The sequence below is a fragment of the Megalopta genalis genome, chromosome 16, assembly GCF_051020955.1.
Source record: "Megalopta genalis isolate 19385.01 chromosome 16, iyMegGena1_principal, whole genome shotgun sequence".
Classification (NCBI taxonomy): Eukaryota; Metazoa; Arthropoda; class Insecta; order Hymenoptera; family Halictidae; genus Megalopta; species Megalopta genalis.
The window spans coordinates 406,110-426,483 of NC_135028.1; the positions used below are offsets into that span (position 1 = coordinate 406,110).

The window sequence follows — 20,374 nt, forward strand, 5'->3', positions numbered from 1 at the left end:
GAAATTAGAATAGTAATTAAATAGTTTAATTATTCGTTACACGATGCTTAAATGCAAATGTCTGCTGTAATTTCATACACGTGTGTAAATATATGTATTTCAGTTATTTAATGGTGATACAAGCATGTTTCGATCGATATACGAAGAATACAAAATTAAGTGCAATATAGACTTCGAGAAAAAAAAATGTTTAAAAATGCTAGCTTTCAGAGATTCGTGCGCGAACTTCGAACGCGTCTCGTAGAAAAATCGAGGCTTCCCAGGGCCACGCATATCAATCGAGGAAAAAAAAAGTCCATCCTTAAATATACTATCGAATAAGTGATCAGCGTTTAGCGATAGTGCAGTGAAAGTGAACGTTAGAGTAACCTGTCCAGAGATTGTATCTTTCTATTCGTCACCGTCTTGTACAGATCAGCTGTGCAGTTCATCGTACATTGTACGAAGTCAATGCACTGTCCTATCACGAAGTGGATTTACAATTATTTATCGATAAAATAGCTTCGCGAATTACTTATCGAATTCTGTTCGGACACGGAATTGTCATAAATTAAAATATCATTTATATATTTAGGGGTGTTACCTATCGTTAATCTTCACTGTACACACCGCATAAAAATTTCATATGGAACGCACGAGGTGTCATGCACACCAGAACATGAGTCTGTCACGATTAAACTACCTATTATATATATATTATATTATAATATTATATTTTATTATAAGGTTATATTATATAATATTGTATTACATTATAAGGTGGTAAATCTTGACGAGGCGAAAATAATGCAAAAAAAGAAATTAGTACGAACCAATTAATTAAACATTAATGTCTAGAATGTTATCGATATTGACCGGAGGAAGCACAGCGCGTGGAAACTCTTTTTGGGTAAAATGGATCATAACGAACCCTACTTACGCGTGGATTAGTAGATTAACTCGCGTACAATAACCACGTGCAAAAACCGATAAGCTACTTACGTATATGGTTGCTCTTCACCGCGCATTTCACATATGACGTTCGTCAGGGCCATTATGTAATTCTTTGCCAGTGTGAGCGTCTCTATTTTACTGAGTTTCCTTTCCATTTTTACATGTGGTATAACCTCGCGCAGTTGCTGAAACCGATATCATTGTTTCTGTAATTACCGACAGTTTACCGGTGCTAAGTCGCTGGTAATGTCCAGAAACTTTGCTAGCTTTATGGGCGAAAGAAAAAAAAAATAACACACGTACAAGGTTATCGTAAATTGCAGTGGATGAAGTTGGATGAAATAATAAAATATGCCTAGACGTGTTTTCGTAGAAGTGCATAATTCCGTCATGCTGATGTTCAGTGATTTAAATACTTGAAAATATACTTTCGGATGTTTTAACTGGCACGTAACGAAAACAACGAGATATTACGAACAAGCAAAATCGTTCTACGCAAACGTACAACCAAGTTTCAACCATGTTCTACAAGATAGATGGATGCGATACAATTTTGTAACACATTTGTTTCATCGGGAAATAATTCGGGGATGGCGAGACGATGAACAAATAATTAAACGGGAATAATAATTGAACGGGAACGGGGAAGCTGATTGGTTAAAGAATCGACGAATAAGGAGGAAGGTACGTTCGTGGCAAGAGCAAAACCCAGTGCAAACTTAGGATGGACGGCGTGTAAGAAGGAGGGGTGGATTTATCGGAAAAATTTCCTTCGCGCTAAAAGTTTACTTCCACGAGTTCCCGCGAAACATGCTAATGTTTCCATCGGTGTTCACAGGTACGTTACTTTTTAAATGATATTCGCTACGGTAGCGTCGCAATCCTTTTAAAAATCGTAGGAGCAGGGACGAAATCGGTCCGCCTCTCCTTCTTACGCCACCCATTTGGAACAAACGGCTAATCGCACAAACAATAGAACAAGCAAATAACGAAATCGGTCTCAAACATAGGAAGCAACGTGAGGTTCAACTATATATTATATAATATGTGCACTACTTCAATTAACATCAACGTTATAATAATAATGATAAAAATATTGATTATTTACTTGTAACTTTGCAACTTTTTATCGAAAAGACGTGCAGCGAAGTTCCCTCATCCTACAAAGTTTTACATCGATGTCGCATAGCAATTTGAATTCTTCGTGTATAAATGTCTTTATGAACGACGTGTGTGTTTGAAAAGATTGGCAGAATTGTGCGTATACCTACATCGTTATATGAAATAAAGTAGATTAAGGAGTAGATTATAGCTTATAACCTTGCGTTATTTGTTCTCTTTAGCGAAACAGTTTTCGCGATAATACGGTATGCACTGGGAAATCTATACGAACAAATAAAGAACGACATGAATAACAAAGAAATGATCTTAGTTTCGTTAAATTATTCGATTTCGGGTAGGCGAGTCGATAATTTTGAAACACTGGTCAATGTACACAGGGTGTTTCGTCGAATTAGTTTAATGTAATACGGAATGGAGAAATTACCTCGAAAGCATCGTTCAGGGAGTGCATTCTCATTCTTTCTCTCTCGTTGCTCTCGAGCCGCCTGAGGTTCCTTTCTCGCGCAGAAATCCCACTTTTTCGTCTTCTGGTTGTCGGAGGTCCTCCACGATTTCTTCTCTTTGCTTGTTTCGGGCTCCTTTCACTACCACTACTGTCACTCTCCTCGCCCACCTTTTGATTCGTATCAGAAACAAGCATGAAATGAGATCGTAAGTTTTTTTTCCACAGCAATCGTCGTCTTCGTTCGTTTAACAACAAATATTAGCGTGCTTTCGCGTTATTCCGCGAATTTCGAGTGTAGAAGAAAAGAATCGAAGAATCTTCTTTTGCAAACCCTTGAATCGACGCTTTCTTTTACGAGTGTACCCTTATAATCGGAGCTCGCTGTGCGTTTACAGTGTACACGAAACGAAAGTCGGAAGCAATCGTGAAAGAAACTTTGGTTTATTCGCGAACTGCAATCACACGTTCCCTTTTGCCGAACGAATAATTCCCAAATTGATGTGAAGTGAATTTTACAATTAAATGATCGTGACTGTATCGAAAGCATTTTAAGACAGTGTGTACAGTGACGTCTGCGTGAAATTATTTCTTACTTTTTCGTGTTTCTTTTCGTCATCGATTCAAACACAATAGAACAGCATAAATATTACACACACATTTTTTTTAGAAAATTAAACTGTTTACTTTGACGGGACTAAATTAAATAGTTAAGACCTGCTCCGAAATACGGTAAATTCTCCCTAGAATGCAAAATATCGGGTTGCTGTGAATTTCCCTGTGCTGGTCCAACGCCTATGCGATTCTTGTTATTGTCCGAGTCGGTCAAACGCGCGATGCGGCACGCGACGCGGCTCCTTTGTCTCGAATTCCCGGAAGACAACGCAAAATGGTCTGCTTGAATTGTGAGTCAGGTAAGAAAAACCGCGGAGCTACAAGGTACGTGACCAAATGCAACGACCGTCGATGGTCAAGTTCTCCGTCCAATCGTGGCCTCCGAATTGTCTCCGAATCGTGGCATGTGGCCTCCGAATTGCCTTCGAACGAATTTCCCTCTCCTTAACGATTCGGAAAGTCGTCGACGATCAGCGAAGACGCATCCGATTCAGATATATCGCCGCGATATTGTAAACAAAGCCGCAGATTGCGTTTGAGCTAAGGAAAAAGGCGCTTCGAATGACCCCTCGTTTCCCAAATTTGAGTAACTTTTGGGACACCCTGTATATTGCAGCGACCAGGTACTTTTGGACTGCCTGACATTTTTATTAAAAGCCTTATTTAGCCCATCTCAGTCCCTATATTTCAATTTATTACACAACAACAGCATAATTTCAGGCGTGAGACGAACGTTCAACGAAGAAATTGTACATTAATTCGCTAAGCGCGAGACGATTTTTTTGAGATATTCGATTTTCTAGGAAACTTTATGAATTTTATCGGAATACGCCCACTATATGGCACCGATTGACGTGTTTAGATCTGCACTATCTCCGGAATACGTCAACGCGTTTCTAAATTATTTTCGTTATAAGATACAATCGCTAGCCGCGCAACCAATCGTATCTTTGTATATCTAGCAAATCAAAGAGCGTCTTGTAGCTATAACAGATAAGATTAAGTTAGCGCCGATATCTAATTTTATTTATCATTGTATGCTACTTTATTGGCTTGCAGAGTTACTCGATTTGCCTCGCTTTTTCGAGACCAAAAATTTCGCGGCTCCTTTAAGAAACGTTGCAACGATCTAAGATCGAATAATCGACCAAAATAAATGCCAAATTCCGTTGTAATGCTTCGAAATGAATGTCGCGTGTAGTTTGCCAGACACCGAACCCTGCGGAGAACACAACGTTCGGGATTGACCAGTCGCCAGGTGTTTATAATCGGACGATCGCCAATTATCGCCGGCTTAATATTTGCGCGGCAATGGAATTCGAGTTAGAAAGTAAGCGGTGCTTCGCGATTCCTTTCCACGATCCACATTCTACGGCAGAGCTGTTCAACGGCTTGCCCGCACGGGCAGCGATTTTCAGCCCAGGGCGAACGCCGATCGAAGGGCCCTCTAGACCTCGCTCCCGAGGGCACAGAGGTTCAAAAATGATAGAAAAATAAAATTGCTATTTTCGTTGACACGATACGAGTTTTCAGCTCTGTCCGTTGCGTTTAGGTTCGCGTCGAAGCGCGGTGCAGCGACGTCGATCGCGTCTGCAACGTTTATATCGGGCAGCGTCTCGCTCCGAGCAGTCGAGTTAGCCGCGTACTAATTAACCCTTTCTTCGACCAAAACGTCCGCAACATTTAACAGCGTTTCATTCCTTTAATGCAGCGCGCGATCAATTTCGACGACGGCCTCAACGATTGTCGAGCGTAAAACCGCGCGCGTAAAACGAGCCCCTCGCGCATGTAAATTGGGAGAGAAAGAGCCGAGAGATATCGAGATATTAATTTTACGTGCAGCAGTAATCCAAGGCCTTTAGAATAGAAAGGTTGCCCGGTCACTTATGACCAATCTGGGACCAGTATGAAAAACGCGGCCGTGACGTCATTCGACGTGCCAGTTCGAATTAATGCAAATTATATGGTTCTAATGTTGCATGGAAAATGCAATCGTTGTAATCGCGAGAAATAATGTATGTAACGCGTTGATTGACAAGCGCGAGTTCGTACTTGCACCTAAAACTGTTGCGTTACTTTTGTTCGTCAGCCTTTGTTGATCTTCCGGTGGCGCACAATGAAAAGGAACGGACTCGAATGCCCGTTAATACATTGGCGTATAAAATGAAGTCGACAGAAGTTTTTCATAATATTCGATTATTTTTTAAATCGAATCTTCTGTATAGAATATATTTTTATACGCGAAGATTAGATATTTAAGGATTGTTGGACGTTAAAGAAGTCGAATCTTAGAAAACTACAGTAAAATCTCGATTAACCGAAATTGACTCTCCTAGATCTTTATTATTTAACCTTTTGATTATTCAAATCCTCTATCGATTCGTAATATGGCGTTGATAATTTATCGGAAACAGAAGGAAATCAATTTTGAACTTGGATAACAGTGCTCGACACGGCAGAACCGTGAAAGCCAGAGAAAGTATCTCCCCGTCGAAATTTATATCTCGATTGCTCCTGTTAAATTAATATCTCGATATCTCGGCTCTTTCTCTCCCAATTTATGTGTGCGATGCTTTTTACTCGCATCGTTAACATTGATTACGCGCTGCTTTAAAAGCAGCGATCAGCGATCGGAGAGGCCGATCGTAAAGACAATATATTATTTCGTTTTCAAGAAATTTGCAATTTTTCGATCGGTTCTGCATTCTTTTGCGATCGCAGATTACAACGAAAATCTGAAAAAAATTCTCCGATGCGCCTGATCATTTGGAAAAGCACTTGAGAGGGGAAAATGGACGGAGAAGGGTTGAAATTTTGCAGAATGTAATTGCAGCTTGACACAACAAACCTGTGTTTTGTGATTTCTAATTGAAAAGTTTAACAGATAAAGAATCTACAAAATCTACTGTTTAGCAGATAAAGAATTCGATGAAGCGATATTTCAGAGATTCTTGAAGAAAAGAATATACTTTTACGAGCACGCGTTCCATTCGTTCACGTGAATTCATTAATAATGAAAGCGAAACGGGTGCACAATTGCGCGTAAACATAAAATTACGCGCGCGGTGCTAATATCAATAAACTTGTATATTTATAATCGAGTAGTTCCATGAAACGGTATCTTTACTTAAATTCTGATAGCGTTGTTACGCGATACGCGCGTATCTCTCTGTCGACCGTATATATACTCTGAAAATAGAAAAACGGTCTTACCTCTGCGCTAACGACATGATGTCGACTTCGTTTTCCGGTAAGCGAATCGACGGAGGCGTCGTCCAGGTCGATGTACATCTCCTGATCGTAGTCTTGATCGCTACCTGATAACCTCTCCAGACTTCGCATTATCCTAAGGAAAGTTATGGGTTTAGACCGCCTGCAATGGAACACGATACATCGTTAATTTTTTTAACAACATCTGCACGCGCGATCGAGCGTACATTTATTATTTTCCTACGTGTAAATTTACGCGCGAGCCGAGCAAGAGTATTGGTTTAAGCATGCGATAATATTGCGAACTCATTCGCGAGAACTCGTCCGAAGGAATGATGAAGCTGAAATTTTAATCGGCGGTTCGCGAAATAGTAATTTATTTAGTCGCGAAGAATTTGCACGGAAGGTATAAAAGACGCGTTTTAATTCGCTATAGTACCTGCGATTTAAAAGAAAGAACACAGAGCGAGCTATACAGCAATGTCTCCCTAACCGACGCAAGATAATTGTCCATTTCTCTGCACAATCTGATCGTCAGAAAGGGAGACATTACTGTAGTCGGTAAGGGAGACATTAACGCTTTACTCTGACAACGAGTTTATGCGACTTGTACAGAAGCGTAATAAAATTGGTGAAAATAATTCGAGATACAAAGAAGATTGTTAAGTGCAAGCGAAGCGTGTAGAAAGAGGCGAAGGCGCGCTTCTAAGAAGCAGAAACGTTTAAACAAAGCGACGAGTGATATTTAAGATTCGATCTATATATCGGGCGTGCCAGAAATATGGAACAATGTTCACACGAAATGAAAATTCTTGAGATACTAGAATCGACGGTTTCGATGGCTCGACTCGACACATCGAGCCTCGCTGGCTGTCGACCGATCGGTATGCCACACGTACGGGCACACAATCGAAAAACGGAGGCCACTGACCCCGATTAGAACCGTGTCTTCGGACATTTAACCGCGGTAGTTCGAATGTTATCATTACCTCGTTTCACGGTTCAGAAACGCAAGAGGGACATGCGACACAAGTCAGCTGGTCTCTCGATGCGAGGAAGTGCACGCTCGGCGTAGTCGTAATAATGGAAATCCAAGATTTTTCCAATTGAAATGAGTCCAAATACGGCATAAATTAGGCTATTTTCATGGACTCAACGTAAGCAATTCTTCTTCGAACTGGTAAGGCTTGTTCTATTCGAATCGGTCGCGCTTCGCGATTATTTAGAAAAAATTAAGTGCACGCACTCGGTTGGTTTTAAGCGTCGCATTTTATAGCTCCTGACGTTTCTCCTTAGCGCGAGAATTTTAATTCACTCGCGAGAATTCGCGTTAAATTCACGCGAGAATTTCAATTTAATTTATTTCCGAATATTTCTGCTGGACGATCATTTCTACGAAACAGATGTATTTTACATGCGTAGTACCGGATAGGAGAAATGTGTTCGCGAACTTTCCTTCGCTTCTCATGAGAAAAAGCAATGAGGAAAATATGGAGAGAAAGCTCGCTCGACCAACAGATGTTTTCTTCTGGTTTATGAAGGTGGATTTTCCACTCGGTAAACCGATTTCCGATAGCGGAGGATTTTTATTATCGCGCGATTCGTTTACATTTTTACACGCGTTCCTTTTTCCGTTTTCTCCTGAAATTCGTAGGCTACATTCTTTCAAGAAATCGTATCGATTATATATTACAATCGCTTGTAATGCCAATTCGCGACAGTGACGCCGCAAAGTTGTAACTATTCGACTTACGACGTTACGATCGTTACAATCGTCTTGGAAAATTTTCATTTTGCATAAAGATCCGCAGTCCACTAATTACATATTCGAAAGTATTATCTAATACCATAAATGTTTGTAATTGGGTCGCTCACTCCGATGCTCCGCGGTCGTATTATGCAATAAAAATTGGCTCAAGCCGCTTATTATTTCCATATAATTTAGCCTCGGACATGGACAACAGCGCGCATTAACCGAAAACGCGGATTTCCGCGAACAGAAACGGAAATCTGGGATATCTTTCTTTCGGTCGAAGTACGCTAAATTCTCCCTAATTTAACCTTCAGCTTGCGAACAAAAAAATTGTCCATTTTTGTGCACAATCTGAGCGCGAATTAGGGAAAAATTACTATATTCTTTTACTTCGTAGATCGTTTCAATTACGTCAAACTAAATGAAGGAAACGTCGAACGGACTCGTTGAAGATATTCGATGCTTTAACCCTTTCATTGGCATGAAACGACGCGTTTGCCATGAAACGACGGGCGTCGTACAAGAGGTACGCTTCAAGAAGCTTCAATTATTACAACACGCTTGCATCGCGCAATACAATAACATGTTATGAATCAATTGTAATATTACGTGGAACGAGCAAACCTTTTTTTTTTATAACATACTATCTTGTTTACAATTTGTACTCCTATTTTCTGCATGTAGCGTATGACTTATTGATCGTCGTTTTTACTGATTACGAATTATCTATAACACGCAGAAGGAGTTTCTTTATCTTATGATAAATGGTCAAAACCATTGTCAATGACAGTCGAGACTATATTATTCAATTTGTTTGTTCGGTCTATGTTCGGTCGCTTTAGTCAGGGGTTCTCAAATTTCATGATTTCAAGGTACATGCACACGGTATCGCGAGAAACATAATATTCCCTCTGTTTCAGCTTAGTTCCAAGTTTCCTCGGCGACTAACAATAATATGTCAAGGTGCTGTAAAATTAGAAAAAAAAAATGCGGAAAATATTTTCCTATGAACCCGATCCTTCGAATATTGTGTTATATTTTATCCGATTACATTCTTGTTTATATAAGGAGGCGCGTAAATAAATCGCGTTATTTAGCGCATTCCACGCACGCCCATTTTTTTATTCGACACGCGGAACTGTGCGAACCGAGGTATACCTTATAATAGTTAATAGGCCTCTCGATGCTACTTTCTATCTTCTCCGGTTCTTCGTAATCAGCGTTTTTCTGTTCGCTTTTTCACTTTGCCACGCTCCGATCGGGAATACGAGTTAAGGAGAAACGTCAAGACGGCACATTTCCCAGTCTTTTCAAATGTTCGATACGTTGCATCGTTTCGCGACACATTGTACGTAGAGCGTAGAATTCGTTTATAAATAATATAATTCGTTGATTACGGTACGTAGTATTTGCAGATTTCTGTTAATCGTTTTGTCAGTCGTGGATAGATGGAATCAAAATTTGTGTTCTGGTATGTGTGTGTGTGTGTAATGAAAATATTCATTTTATTTTTGTATTATTCTTTTAATTCTTTATTCTCATTTTACTCTTGTATTTTAATAAAGGGAGTCGACGTTTTTTAGGAGAACGTTGCACAAAACTTGAGGGAATTCACGAAGGCCTTGTTGTTACAGAGAAAAAGAATTTCTAGACTCGGATGACCTATTCGACGTTGCACAAAATGATGCGTCGAGCACGATGAAAATAGAAGAAGATAAACGGTTTCTCGAGAATCGAAGAAAAAAAGGGGAGACAGCGGGATCCGTGGCTGGCAGAGGCAGAGATTTAATGGAAATTTAACCGCGAAAGCCATCCGAGACAAGAGAAACGGAACAGTGTATATTATAACGCTTATAAATAATTCTTTTACAATTTTTAATAACACAGCGATGCATTTTATATGCCGAGAAGCTTTCGAAATACAAAATATACAGGAAACATACAACAAAATGTGCACTGTGACTCAGAACTATTCGAAACACGTTCCTGGAATGTATGTATATAGAACAAATTCAAACGATAAGATAAACCGTTAATCAAACACTTAAAATGTTGAAACGGTAGATCGAAGCGATAAAATATATTTACATACGCGTTAATTTCTGTAATCGACATTTCATTGTGACGATTTTGCTTAAAAGAATAATTCGTTTTATTTCCCACGCGAAACCTACAATTATTACTTTACAACTATCACTTTGACAAAGTTAACGTTTATATGTCAGCGTATGTAGTATATGTGCTATGTATGTATCTCTATGTACACCGGGTGTCGTCCACGACGTAAAAAAATAAGTCGGAAATATACAATAAATCCTTGTCATCGGAAACTTCGTTTTCGCAGAAATCGAGACAAATCTTATTTGATTATATATTGTGTATAGTGAATATACAACTACTATATATTAATTGTGTTAATATATTAATGTAATATATATTAATTGCGTTAATATATTAATATATATTATACATTATTATTAATATTTAATATACATACTAATTAATACATATAATGTGTTCAGTTTTCGATACACGAACAAATGAAATCAGTGAGAAATTATTCATCGCAACTCGTTAATTTTCGTCCATCGTTATCGATTGTCGCAATTATTACCTAATCATCGATCGTATGTAACTGTATGTGCTACGTATCTGTGAACCGTTGGCACCGAATCCAATGAAACTTGCGAGAACGGGATATCCCGTTTCAATCGCGAAGCGGAGAGTTTGAGTGCTCGTTTCTCGGTTCGCGTAAAAGACCCCGGTCGGTGATTGACCCGAAACGTTGACGCGTACGCGTTAATTTGCTGGGAGATCCCCTGTCGGTTTTATCTCTCATCGCGCATCGCCTGCGACTGGAATTCCCCGATTTCCTCGATCGAAATTCCCTTCACCGATTGTTTATTTTTCGCGCGCCCATTTTTCCTTTTTATTACGGTCGCGCGTAACTGCGTTATAGCGTTGCTGATTTTGGGAGCAAGGACGATCGATCCAAGTTGATCCCTATCGACACGCAATTATAGCGTAGCAAAGCGAGCCAATTTCGTGTCGGGCGAATAAGGGACCCCCGGAGAAGTCGATTCAACGTTCGCTTTCACCGCACTGTCGCCAAACGCTTTCCAATAAAAATTACGGATGGAATTTCCTGGATAAATAAATCAACGGTTCTGAAAAGGGCCAATCGCGGCGCAGGGACAGCGCAGTGAAAGTGAACATAAGATTAACCCTATCCCGGGGCTATATTCCAGCTCGTTACCGTCGTCGTACACACAGCAACCGTGCAGTTCATCATACATTGTACACGAGGTGAACGCACCGTCTTCCTGGCGTTTCTAGAGAGTTTCTTAATCGCGACGTTCTTCGGATCTTATAGACAAAAATATCATTTAACGGGGTTATTCGTTAAAATATCGTTGCGCGATCGTTCGTCGAATTCGCTGAATTATTTAAGCAACGTTATCCTTTGCGTGCCTCGACGTTATCGTTAACCTTTCCTGTTCGCACCGCGCAAAAATTGTGTACGCTGGGTTCGACTAACCGCAACAGCTTCCAACGACTGGCACGGCGAAACGATTTATCGTTTTGGGCGAGAAAGATTACCGAACGTTTTTTAGACATCCTAAAATAAGGGTCAACAAAGTTTCTTTTCGAAAGCTATCATTTCGACGTGGTAAAAAATACGGGAAATTCTCCCTAACGGTCCTTGTTGGAGGCTGGTCCCTGTGCTCTGCTATTCCTACGCCTATGCTAAGGTTCGACGGAGTCGGTCAAGCGTATGATGCGGCACGCGACGCGGCTCCATTGACTCGAATACCCGGAATGACAACTCATAATACAGTGACGTAACTTTCATAATTTTAACATTTTAAGATTGAATTTTTTTGTGATATTTTGCTGACAGTTTTCTGATTAAATTGAGACCAAACATTATACTGTTCTGGCAGATACAGTAAATTCAGTAAATATTTTAAATACTCTTCTCAAATTGTCCATTTTTGAGCGCAATCTGAGCGCGAATTAGAGAGTAATTACTGTAATTGATTAAATATGGTCCAAAGCATGTCGTGTTTGATCTCATTTTAATAAACAATGACCAGAGTTAGTTAGTTAGTTAATTAGTTATTTAGTTACTTAGTTAGTTAGTTAGTTAGTTAGTTAGTCAGTCAGTCAGTCAGTTAGTTAGTTAGTTAGTTAGTTACTTAGTGAGCGGGATTGATAAAATCGTGAAAACCAGCGACACCAGTTGCACATGTTGCACGTATTTGCATCTGAATAATGAGAAAGAGGAGAGTACCCATTACCGCAAAAAGTTGCAGTAATAATCATGGTACATGTGTATTGAAATCTGCACACCAGATAATTTCGTATTGTATGTACAAATGCGCATGCATATGTATGGGATGTTCGGTAATACGTGGGAAAAAATGTTAACGTATGATAACCTCATAAACATAACAATGTAAGACGAAAATCAAGAGTAAAGAACTTGCGATTTCGGTTTCATTTTCAAATAATTAGCAATTAAAATCTACCAAGAACCGCGCGCAAGCCAATTATCTATCTCCGACTCTTGTTCGGAATCCGCACTCATCTTGACCACATTCTTGCATGCCGCCATTCGCAGATAACAGATATATTTAATAGTTCGTTGTTAGCATTTTGAATGTTTTTTATTTTCCGTGCCACCAACAATCTGAACTTGATTTCTTTTATCGATTCGCATTGCAGGTAAATTTAAACACAAATAGTATTGTACTTTTTTAAAAAATAATTTTCACCGTATAAAGATAAAATAAACTCGGAAACAAACTTTGTGGAAAAAGATAAACAGATACTCCAGGTACGAACTTAGTATAAAAGGGGCCACGGTCTTGTACGTATCGGATAAAAAATACACGGTATACAAATAAACATAGAGAAAAAAATAAAGCAGGAACAAATTAGCCATATAATTATAACGCCGCAACTAACGTTTACGAGGCACTTAAATATTAACTTGCACTATGGTTAAGTTTAATGATACCAGTCTTATTAGCCCACTGGGGGAGCAAGCGAGTACATAGTGGGAAAAAATGAGAAGAGAAAAAACCAACTTAAATTCTATGGATCCCGGTTTTAATAGTTCAAATCTGGTATCTATTTACAAACGCTTGCTAATTAAATAAATAATAGATAAATAACTATTTACAAGATCATTACTTAAATCTAACGTATAGATCTATGTTTTAGATCAGCTATAGCCGGGGTGCTAGCTGATACGGTAAATTCTCCCTAATCGACGCTCAACTTGTACAGAAAAATGGCCAATTTAGTCTATTGTCTATTTTTCTTTGCAAACTTGAGGAAAATTACTGTTAGGGAGAATTTACTGCAAGACTTGAGAATCCAAACGGGAGTGACCAGTTGCCGTGTCTTTGCTATGTTGCCGGCTATAATTAACTTCATATTTATACTCACTTTTCACTCTGATTCCCATTCTTTGTTTCCTATATCTACTGTCTAAATTTATCTCCTTTTTCTCCCGCTATTGCACCTCCTTTCTTCTGGTTTTTATGGCCGCCTACTATATCATCGCACTCCCCTTCTCCTTTTTTGTTGCCTTTCCAACTTCTCGTCCTTTCTACCGCTTACTACATCATCTATGCTACATCAATATCTGTTCCATCGCATTCTCCTATCAAATATCCTACAGACACGAACTTTCCTCGATACAGGTCGCAATTTCCTCCGTATTCCTTCTTCGTTCTTCCAGTACTTATTCCACCTTTAAAAACAACGTTATTCTTCAATCATTTAAATGTTTTAAGAAGTGCAATACAGGTAACAAAAGCTATTTAGTTCGTCTTCGGGCGTCGCTTTAATTGGCACAGTAAAATCCGTACTCGTACCACGTCCTCTCTATTCCCCTCTTATTCTACAACGTTTCAGCTTTAACATAAAAAAAACTGCATCGCTTTATCCGATTCCCATCGAAAGTTTTTGCATTTGGCCCAATTTTTTCATTCAGCTCCAGGGTGCAGCACAGGAGCAAGAGGGGATCGTCGTTGGGTCCGCTTATCCCCACCACCGAGGCTCTCGCAGACGCTGCGCTGTTTCATCGCATCGACTACCACCGCTATCTATCGATTCTCGCTATCTCGCTCGATCTCTCCATACGTCCCATTTCCCTCTCCTCGTCTCTCTTCAGGGTCCTCGCGAGTCCTCGACTCGCTCGTCTCTCTTCGTCAGGCGATCCAATTAGCGCGTTCGACCGCTTCGGCCGATACAGCAAAATAATCGAAAAATGCGTGGACGCTCCTTCGAGACACCGACCAATCGGTCCCGCATTCTTGCCATACGTCACCGCATTATGTACTCCCGGGGATCATCTTCTAAGCTCATCGCGGTATGCAATGGAGGTCGATGAATACGAGAGTCCCTGGTCGAGACCGGCGCAGCGTTCCGTCATTAGGAAGAGAAAGGTATACCGGCAGAAAAAGTGCGCAAACAACACGCCGTCCATTTCCTTACCTCTTGCCTCGGAATTAACACTCTATATCTATCACTGTTTCTACCACTGCGAAGTGGTAATTTAACCTAATTTCTTGAATTTCTGTAGTCGGACAAATTTTTGTTTGTCACAAGATCGTATCCAGTTCGAGTTTCACGACGCAAATGTATTACAGTAATGTCTCCCTTACCGACGCTCAGATTGTGCAGAAAAATGGACAGTTTGGGAACAGGAGCCTTGCGGCTCGTTTTTATAATTGTGTCTCGAATTATATTTCTTTATATATCTCGCAATCTGGGCGTCAATTAGAGAGACATTACTGTATTGCTTTTGCATTATTGCATAATGAGAGATACTGATTTTTGAAGACCGAGTTATGCAAATCGAGATAAAGTTAATTGCTTTCACGACTCATTATAAAACATCGAGAAACAGGTTTGCGTGCTTTGGTGATTATATTTTAATTATTTAATTGCCTATGGAATAGGTTTTAATGTATTTAGAAACAAACTGAACTTTGTGGTAACTGTAAACTTTGAGAAGGTTTATAGAAAAAAAGTGTTGAGAAATATCGAACCTGGGACATCTTTCGCATGAAAGCTGAAATTGTTGGGAAGAAAATGAATGGTTATTTCAGGTGCTGCTTCTGGCTACTTTTAAGTTTTGACGGCCGCGTGCCGCGTTCAACACGCTCCACACGGAACACTCGTATCCAATTTCAAAACAAACCACGATTTTTCAGACAATTCCGATGATCCGGCAGCGCAGAATGTTTTCAACAAAAATTGCTCGGCACTCGCGTTATTACAAATTAGAATATAGATACTTGTCGCCTCGATTTTTTAAATACTCTAACATCTAAAAAGAAATTCAAGCGATTCGGTTCAGTTTGAAAAAATTGATTAAAAAATTGTTTGAAAAGATGTTCGAACACTTTCGCGAGCCATTGTATGTAAAATGTGATCGACGTTGACAGTGGGGATCGACTGTGCAGAATCAGAAGTAAATTGCGAATGTAACGCTGATCGACTGGAACGACATTGCGAAAATATCGCGGACCGCAAAGAGTTAATGGTTTTCGAGATATTGTGAAAGAAGCAGAAGAAAACCCGACTAGAGGGAATAGAAAGTATCGATGATTAGGTCGAGTTTAGGTCGGGCTCTTAAGTCGGGCTATCGCGCACAGGATATTACATTAGATGGGTTTATTATTACTAGGCTGTGAATGTTTATGAACAATTAATATGAGAAGAATATGACAAATCTATACAAAATATATGCGCGAAATACCTGTTTTAGCTCTTGGGTAATATCGGTGATTAATTATTATTATTTATATTTATATGAAACGAGTCGCGATAAAAGTCTTTATCCGAATCTTGTTAATAACTTATCGCAAGAAACGATGAAGAAACAGATGATCGAAGCGGAATGGAATTGTATATATGAAACGAGTCGCGATAAATATCTTTATCAGAATCTTGTTAATAGTTTATCGCAAGAAATTGCAATATATTTGAAATCGTCATAAAAAATAGTTCAATTTCCACAACTTATTGGGACAATGTGACGCGACTTGCGTTATTTTCATAGAATCGATTTGGAATTGATTTTAATTCCGATTCATAAATAATAAATAAAGTAAGACGCGGATTGGGATCTAGATATTTCTGTTACATCCTTAGTAGATACATTATCTCCGACATATTGCTCACTCGTTTCCAGCATCTTCCTGCGATTACAGCTGTCTATCCAAAACGATAGAATCTGACTGCGCCGCGATGTCGAGATTTCAAATCGTGTTTTCGTATCTGAAGGCCGATCAATTGCAGTCTCGTACGAAAATCATACCGTACAACTGTCCTCCGAAGTTGTAATATCCGTGGTTACAGATATTAGAAGGGGGAAGATTTCTTATTTTTTCCTAAGCCCTCCAACCCGAGCCATCTTTTTCCCTTCCAATTATTTCTTCTCTCCGTCACACCTTCCTTTTCTATCTTTTTTAAGCATTCCACAACCAGTTTGCTGTCCGATCTTTTACCCTTTCCTCGTGTCCCAGCGCTCTCTCTCTCTCTCTCTCTCTCTCTCTCTCTATTACTTGGATGCCCGGCTCTTCACTCTTGGTCTCTTCGATCATTGTGTAGTTCGACGTCCTTCTGTCTAGGCCTAAAATCCACTTCGTGCACTTCTTTTTAATTCCATCTACCCTTTCGTCCTTATGCCACCCCCAAACATGTCATACAATATCACATTTGTTACCAATTAATTATTCTCTACACTCTTCCTCTCTTCTCGAAGACAACTATCCCTCTCTTTTTCTCCTTATCTCTTGCCCCTGATCTCCAATGCATAGATTAAACAGAGTGGGGATTAACGGGCAGCCCTGTCCGATCCCTCTTTCGGTTTAAAACTCATCGGTCTTCTTTTCTCCCATCATCGCCGCGTGTTACGTTTCCCGATAGATTTCGGTTATACTGTTTCAAAGTTGCCTTCCTATCCCATCTCCTCCATTATCCTGGATAATCATCTCGTCTGTCTGGGCTGTCGAAGGCCGCTTTTAGGTCTGGAAAAGCCGCGCATGAACGGAAGTAGATAGATTTGTAAGTCTCGTATCTCTTTGATGTAACTCTAACTTATTGTAAAAATAATTTGGGGCTGGTTCGGTTATAGGTTAAAGGTCGGAGATGGACGACAAACATCGCTGGATCTTGATATAAAAAGATAACAGGTGGTATAATTTCCGCTCAACGTAACCAAAACAGTTTCTGCGTTCTCCTGTGTACATTTCTTCGTGATTTATCCGCGGATTTTATGAAGACATACTACAGTGTATACACGAAGAACAGTATTTGACATTTTTATTTCGTTTTCATTTATCTTTCGAAGGGAGATAGATAAATAGCGATAGAGAGAGAAAGAGAGAAAAACGCCAGTTCAACGTTTACTTATCCAGTGGGAGGCGATAGAACTCAAAATCAACAATAACGACGCTATTTAACATCTTCCTGCATTTAAAACGAAAGAAGAGGCATTAAAATAGAGCTATTGAGATAAAAGAAAATATCTAAATATCGTAGAAAGTTTAAAAAAACGGTGATTCGGTCGCTCCGCCGGGTTCAGCGTTAATATTTAACACGCCTGGCCAGCATTGTTATAGCCGGATCGGATATTTCTTAATTTCTCTGAATTGTTGGCGTTGATATATCTGCTCACTTTTCTTGGAAAGAATTCGTATAATGGTCGGTGTTGCAATTGGAATGTTAGAAAGTACCTACCGGTGTTCACAATGCGAAACAGTTTCGAGCACGACACATGTCAAGGAATATAACTGTTAAACGCAAATACTTCGACAAGGTAACGATCGAGCGCTTGCGCAATTTCTGTGTAAGAAATCTGGAATGTTAAAATAACGAACGGGGGAGCCGGTATTAATTTCCGTCGATCGGTAACGCTTTCTTTCGCGTATTTCGCCTCGGCTTTGCCCGTCATTTTGTCCGCTACAAATATTATTGCCCGGCAGGGAATAATAGCGGTTTTCTCGCCTCCGAGAGCCGGTCTGTGAATTCATTCGGGTGGAATGTTACACCGTCGCGACGCCGTCCTTTTCTTAAATATTAAACGTGTCTCGCGGCGAGGCCTGCGCTGGCCAACACGGGCGCGTTATCGACGAAATCAAATTCAAAAATACAACGTTAATTCTAGTATTTTATAAATTACTCATTTGTAATTTGTAGTCGATGAAAGTTAAGAAACGCGTTGCACAGATGCATCTTCTTCAATTTAACCTGTATACGTATCGCATCAAAAACGATCTTGGAGCAGCGATAAACAATTTAAACATCGCCGTCCTAGCAATGGCTATGAAAGAAGAATCAGAAGCAAAAGGCTTTATAATTCGACGTGGCTGCAACGTTCCTTACGTGGGAACGCGATAACGGATAAAGAAATGTACAAACTAAAACATCTTCTTAACGCTATAATACAGGTGGAATCTCAATGTAAAGAAAGTGCGATACCGTCCGAAGAATGAGCCATACTATTGTGCAATGTGTGCAGAAAATCAGCCTACTAACACCTGTAATGTAACGAAGGAAAGGACGTTCCAGTGAAATGTGGACATTGCGTGTGACGACACGGTTCTGCAAACAGCGTTGCGCGTTATACGAATAAAATTGTACTCGAATAAAGGTAACGAATAAATAATTAATTACTAATTCGGTTTCCTGCTATTCTACACCCCGCGTAGCTGTATTTCGTCCGCAACTAAACGATGTTTCCGTTTATCTAGCAAATATTTTCATAACCGTTCGACTGGTGCTCGCGATATACCAACTTCGATCAGTGTGTCCGTGGTCGTACAAGCGATAAGTGATATTTCCACGATCTATTTCACACATGCGTAGCACGCTGAATATGTATGTACAATTGTACACGTGTGTTCAATTCGATTAGCACACGAAAATTTCGCCGACCAAACGAATCGTTCTTCTGTTCCACGTAATTCTTTCCAAATGCGTAATTAGGCTTTCCACGATAACGACGACGATTATGATACGTAAGAAAAGGTCGGGACGATTTTAAATAAGAAGTATTCTTTTTACTGAAAACTATTATACGCTATCCGAGCATGCGTATAAATATTTATACGAGTAAGCATTCCGCTAAAGCGTGCATACCTGCTTATTATACTGACACAGGGAAACCCCCGCGTTATTCGTGGAATAATAAATAAATATTTCACATTATTCGTACATCGAGAAATAAACATTTCATATTATTCGCAATATATAAATGGCTCTCTACCCAATTACGTGAAACTAAATTCGTGCGAATGAGAGAACGAGTGGTTGCGCATTCGCCGGAAAACAACGGGTTTGTGAGAGAGTCCCGGCGCGTACGGCCGCGGCCGGGGCGTGAGAAAATGCGATCCCGTATATATTTGTTCACTCGGGCATTTATACATAATTATACGTATATGTTAGTGAGCTTGCGAACACGTAAAATAGTAATAAGTTTACGAACGCGTAGAATGCGAGGAACAATTGAACAACCGCGTCCGAGCGGAAAACTTTCCTTCCGCGCCAGCGATCTGCGCGCACACGCATTCAATCGTTTGACATTCGACGACGATGACATAACGATCGTGTAAAAAACAAAGATCAACAATTGGGAGGCTTCCGGGCTCGTCGTTCGGTGTTTCGTTTATCCATTTTTGCTGCGAATGCATAAAATCCGCGATCTAGCGATTATCGAAGTAAAACATAATTCTGTCGTATCTAAAGACACCTTTCTAAAGAATTTCTGTATATCTAAACTGCGAGAAATGAACGCTTTCTGTTATTATTAAAAGTGTTCTTGTGTTTTACTGGCCGTGCTAAATCGACCATTATCAGCAATAAACTGGAAGGAGATATAACGTTTAGTTAAAAAGCGGTAATTCGAACAATTTCGGGAAAGATAGTGCGTACATATGCAAAATGTCGGTAGGTTTAGCGTTCGATACGAAGTTTTACGCATCGAAAAGCTCTGTTTCGCGTCGAAGTTCTATTCGAGTGTACGAAACGCGCGATCCATTCTTTCCCGTAACGCGCGACATTTTCTGTAGTCGTCTAACCGTTGGACAGTCGGAGAAAGTCGAGCGAGTTTATAAGCACAGAGAGACACGTTGAAAACGATTTTTCGAAATGCGGACATGCGTAAAACTCGGTCACCGCGCATTCTCGTAAGACGGAATTGAACAAGTGTACGCGTGTAAGTCTGTCAACCCCAGGATTCGAATTAACGAGCCGATGATCGTTTCTTATTTCAA

At 39.9% G+C, this 20,374-nt stretch overlaps 1 protein-coding gene across 2 annotated transcripts in view; it reads right to left on the reverse strand.

Moving 5' to 3' along the window:
- LOC117224543 (uncharacterized) overlaps positions 1-20,374 on the reverse strand; it is a 33,457-nt gene that overhangs the window by 6,029 nt on the left and 7,054 nt on the right. For both annotated transcript variants that reach the window (XM_033477542.2, XM_033477541.2), the window contains exons 3-5: positions 6,326-6,485; positions 2,480-2,668; positions 982-1,118 (exon numbers count right to left, since the gene is read on the reverse strand). In XM_033477542.2, coding sequence (XP_033333433.1) covers positions 982-1,118; positions 2,480-2,668; positions 6,326-6,454 — 455 coding nt within the window. In that variant the 5' untranslated portion in view covers positions 6,455-6,485. The remainder of the gene's footprint in view (positions 1-981; positions 1,119-2,479; positions 2,669-6,325; positions 6,486-20,374) is intronic.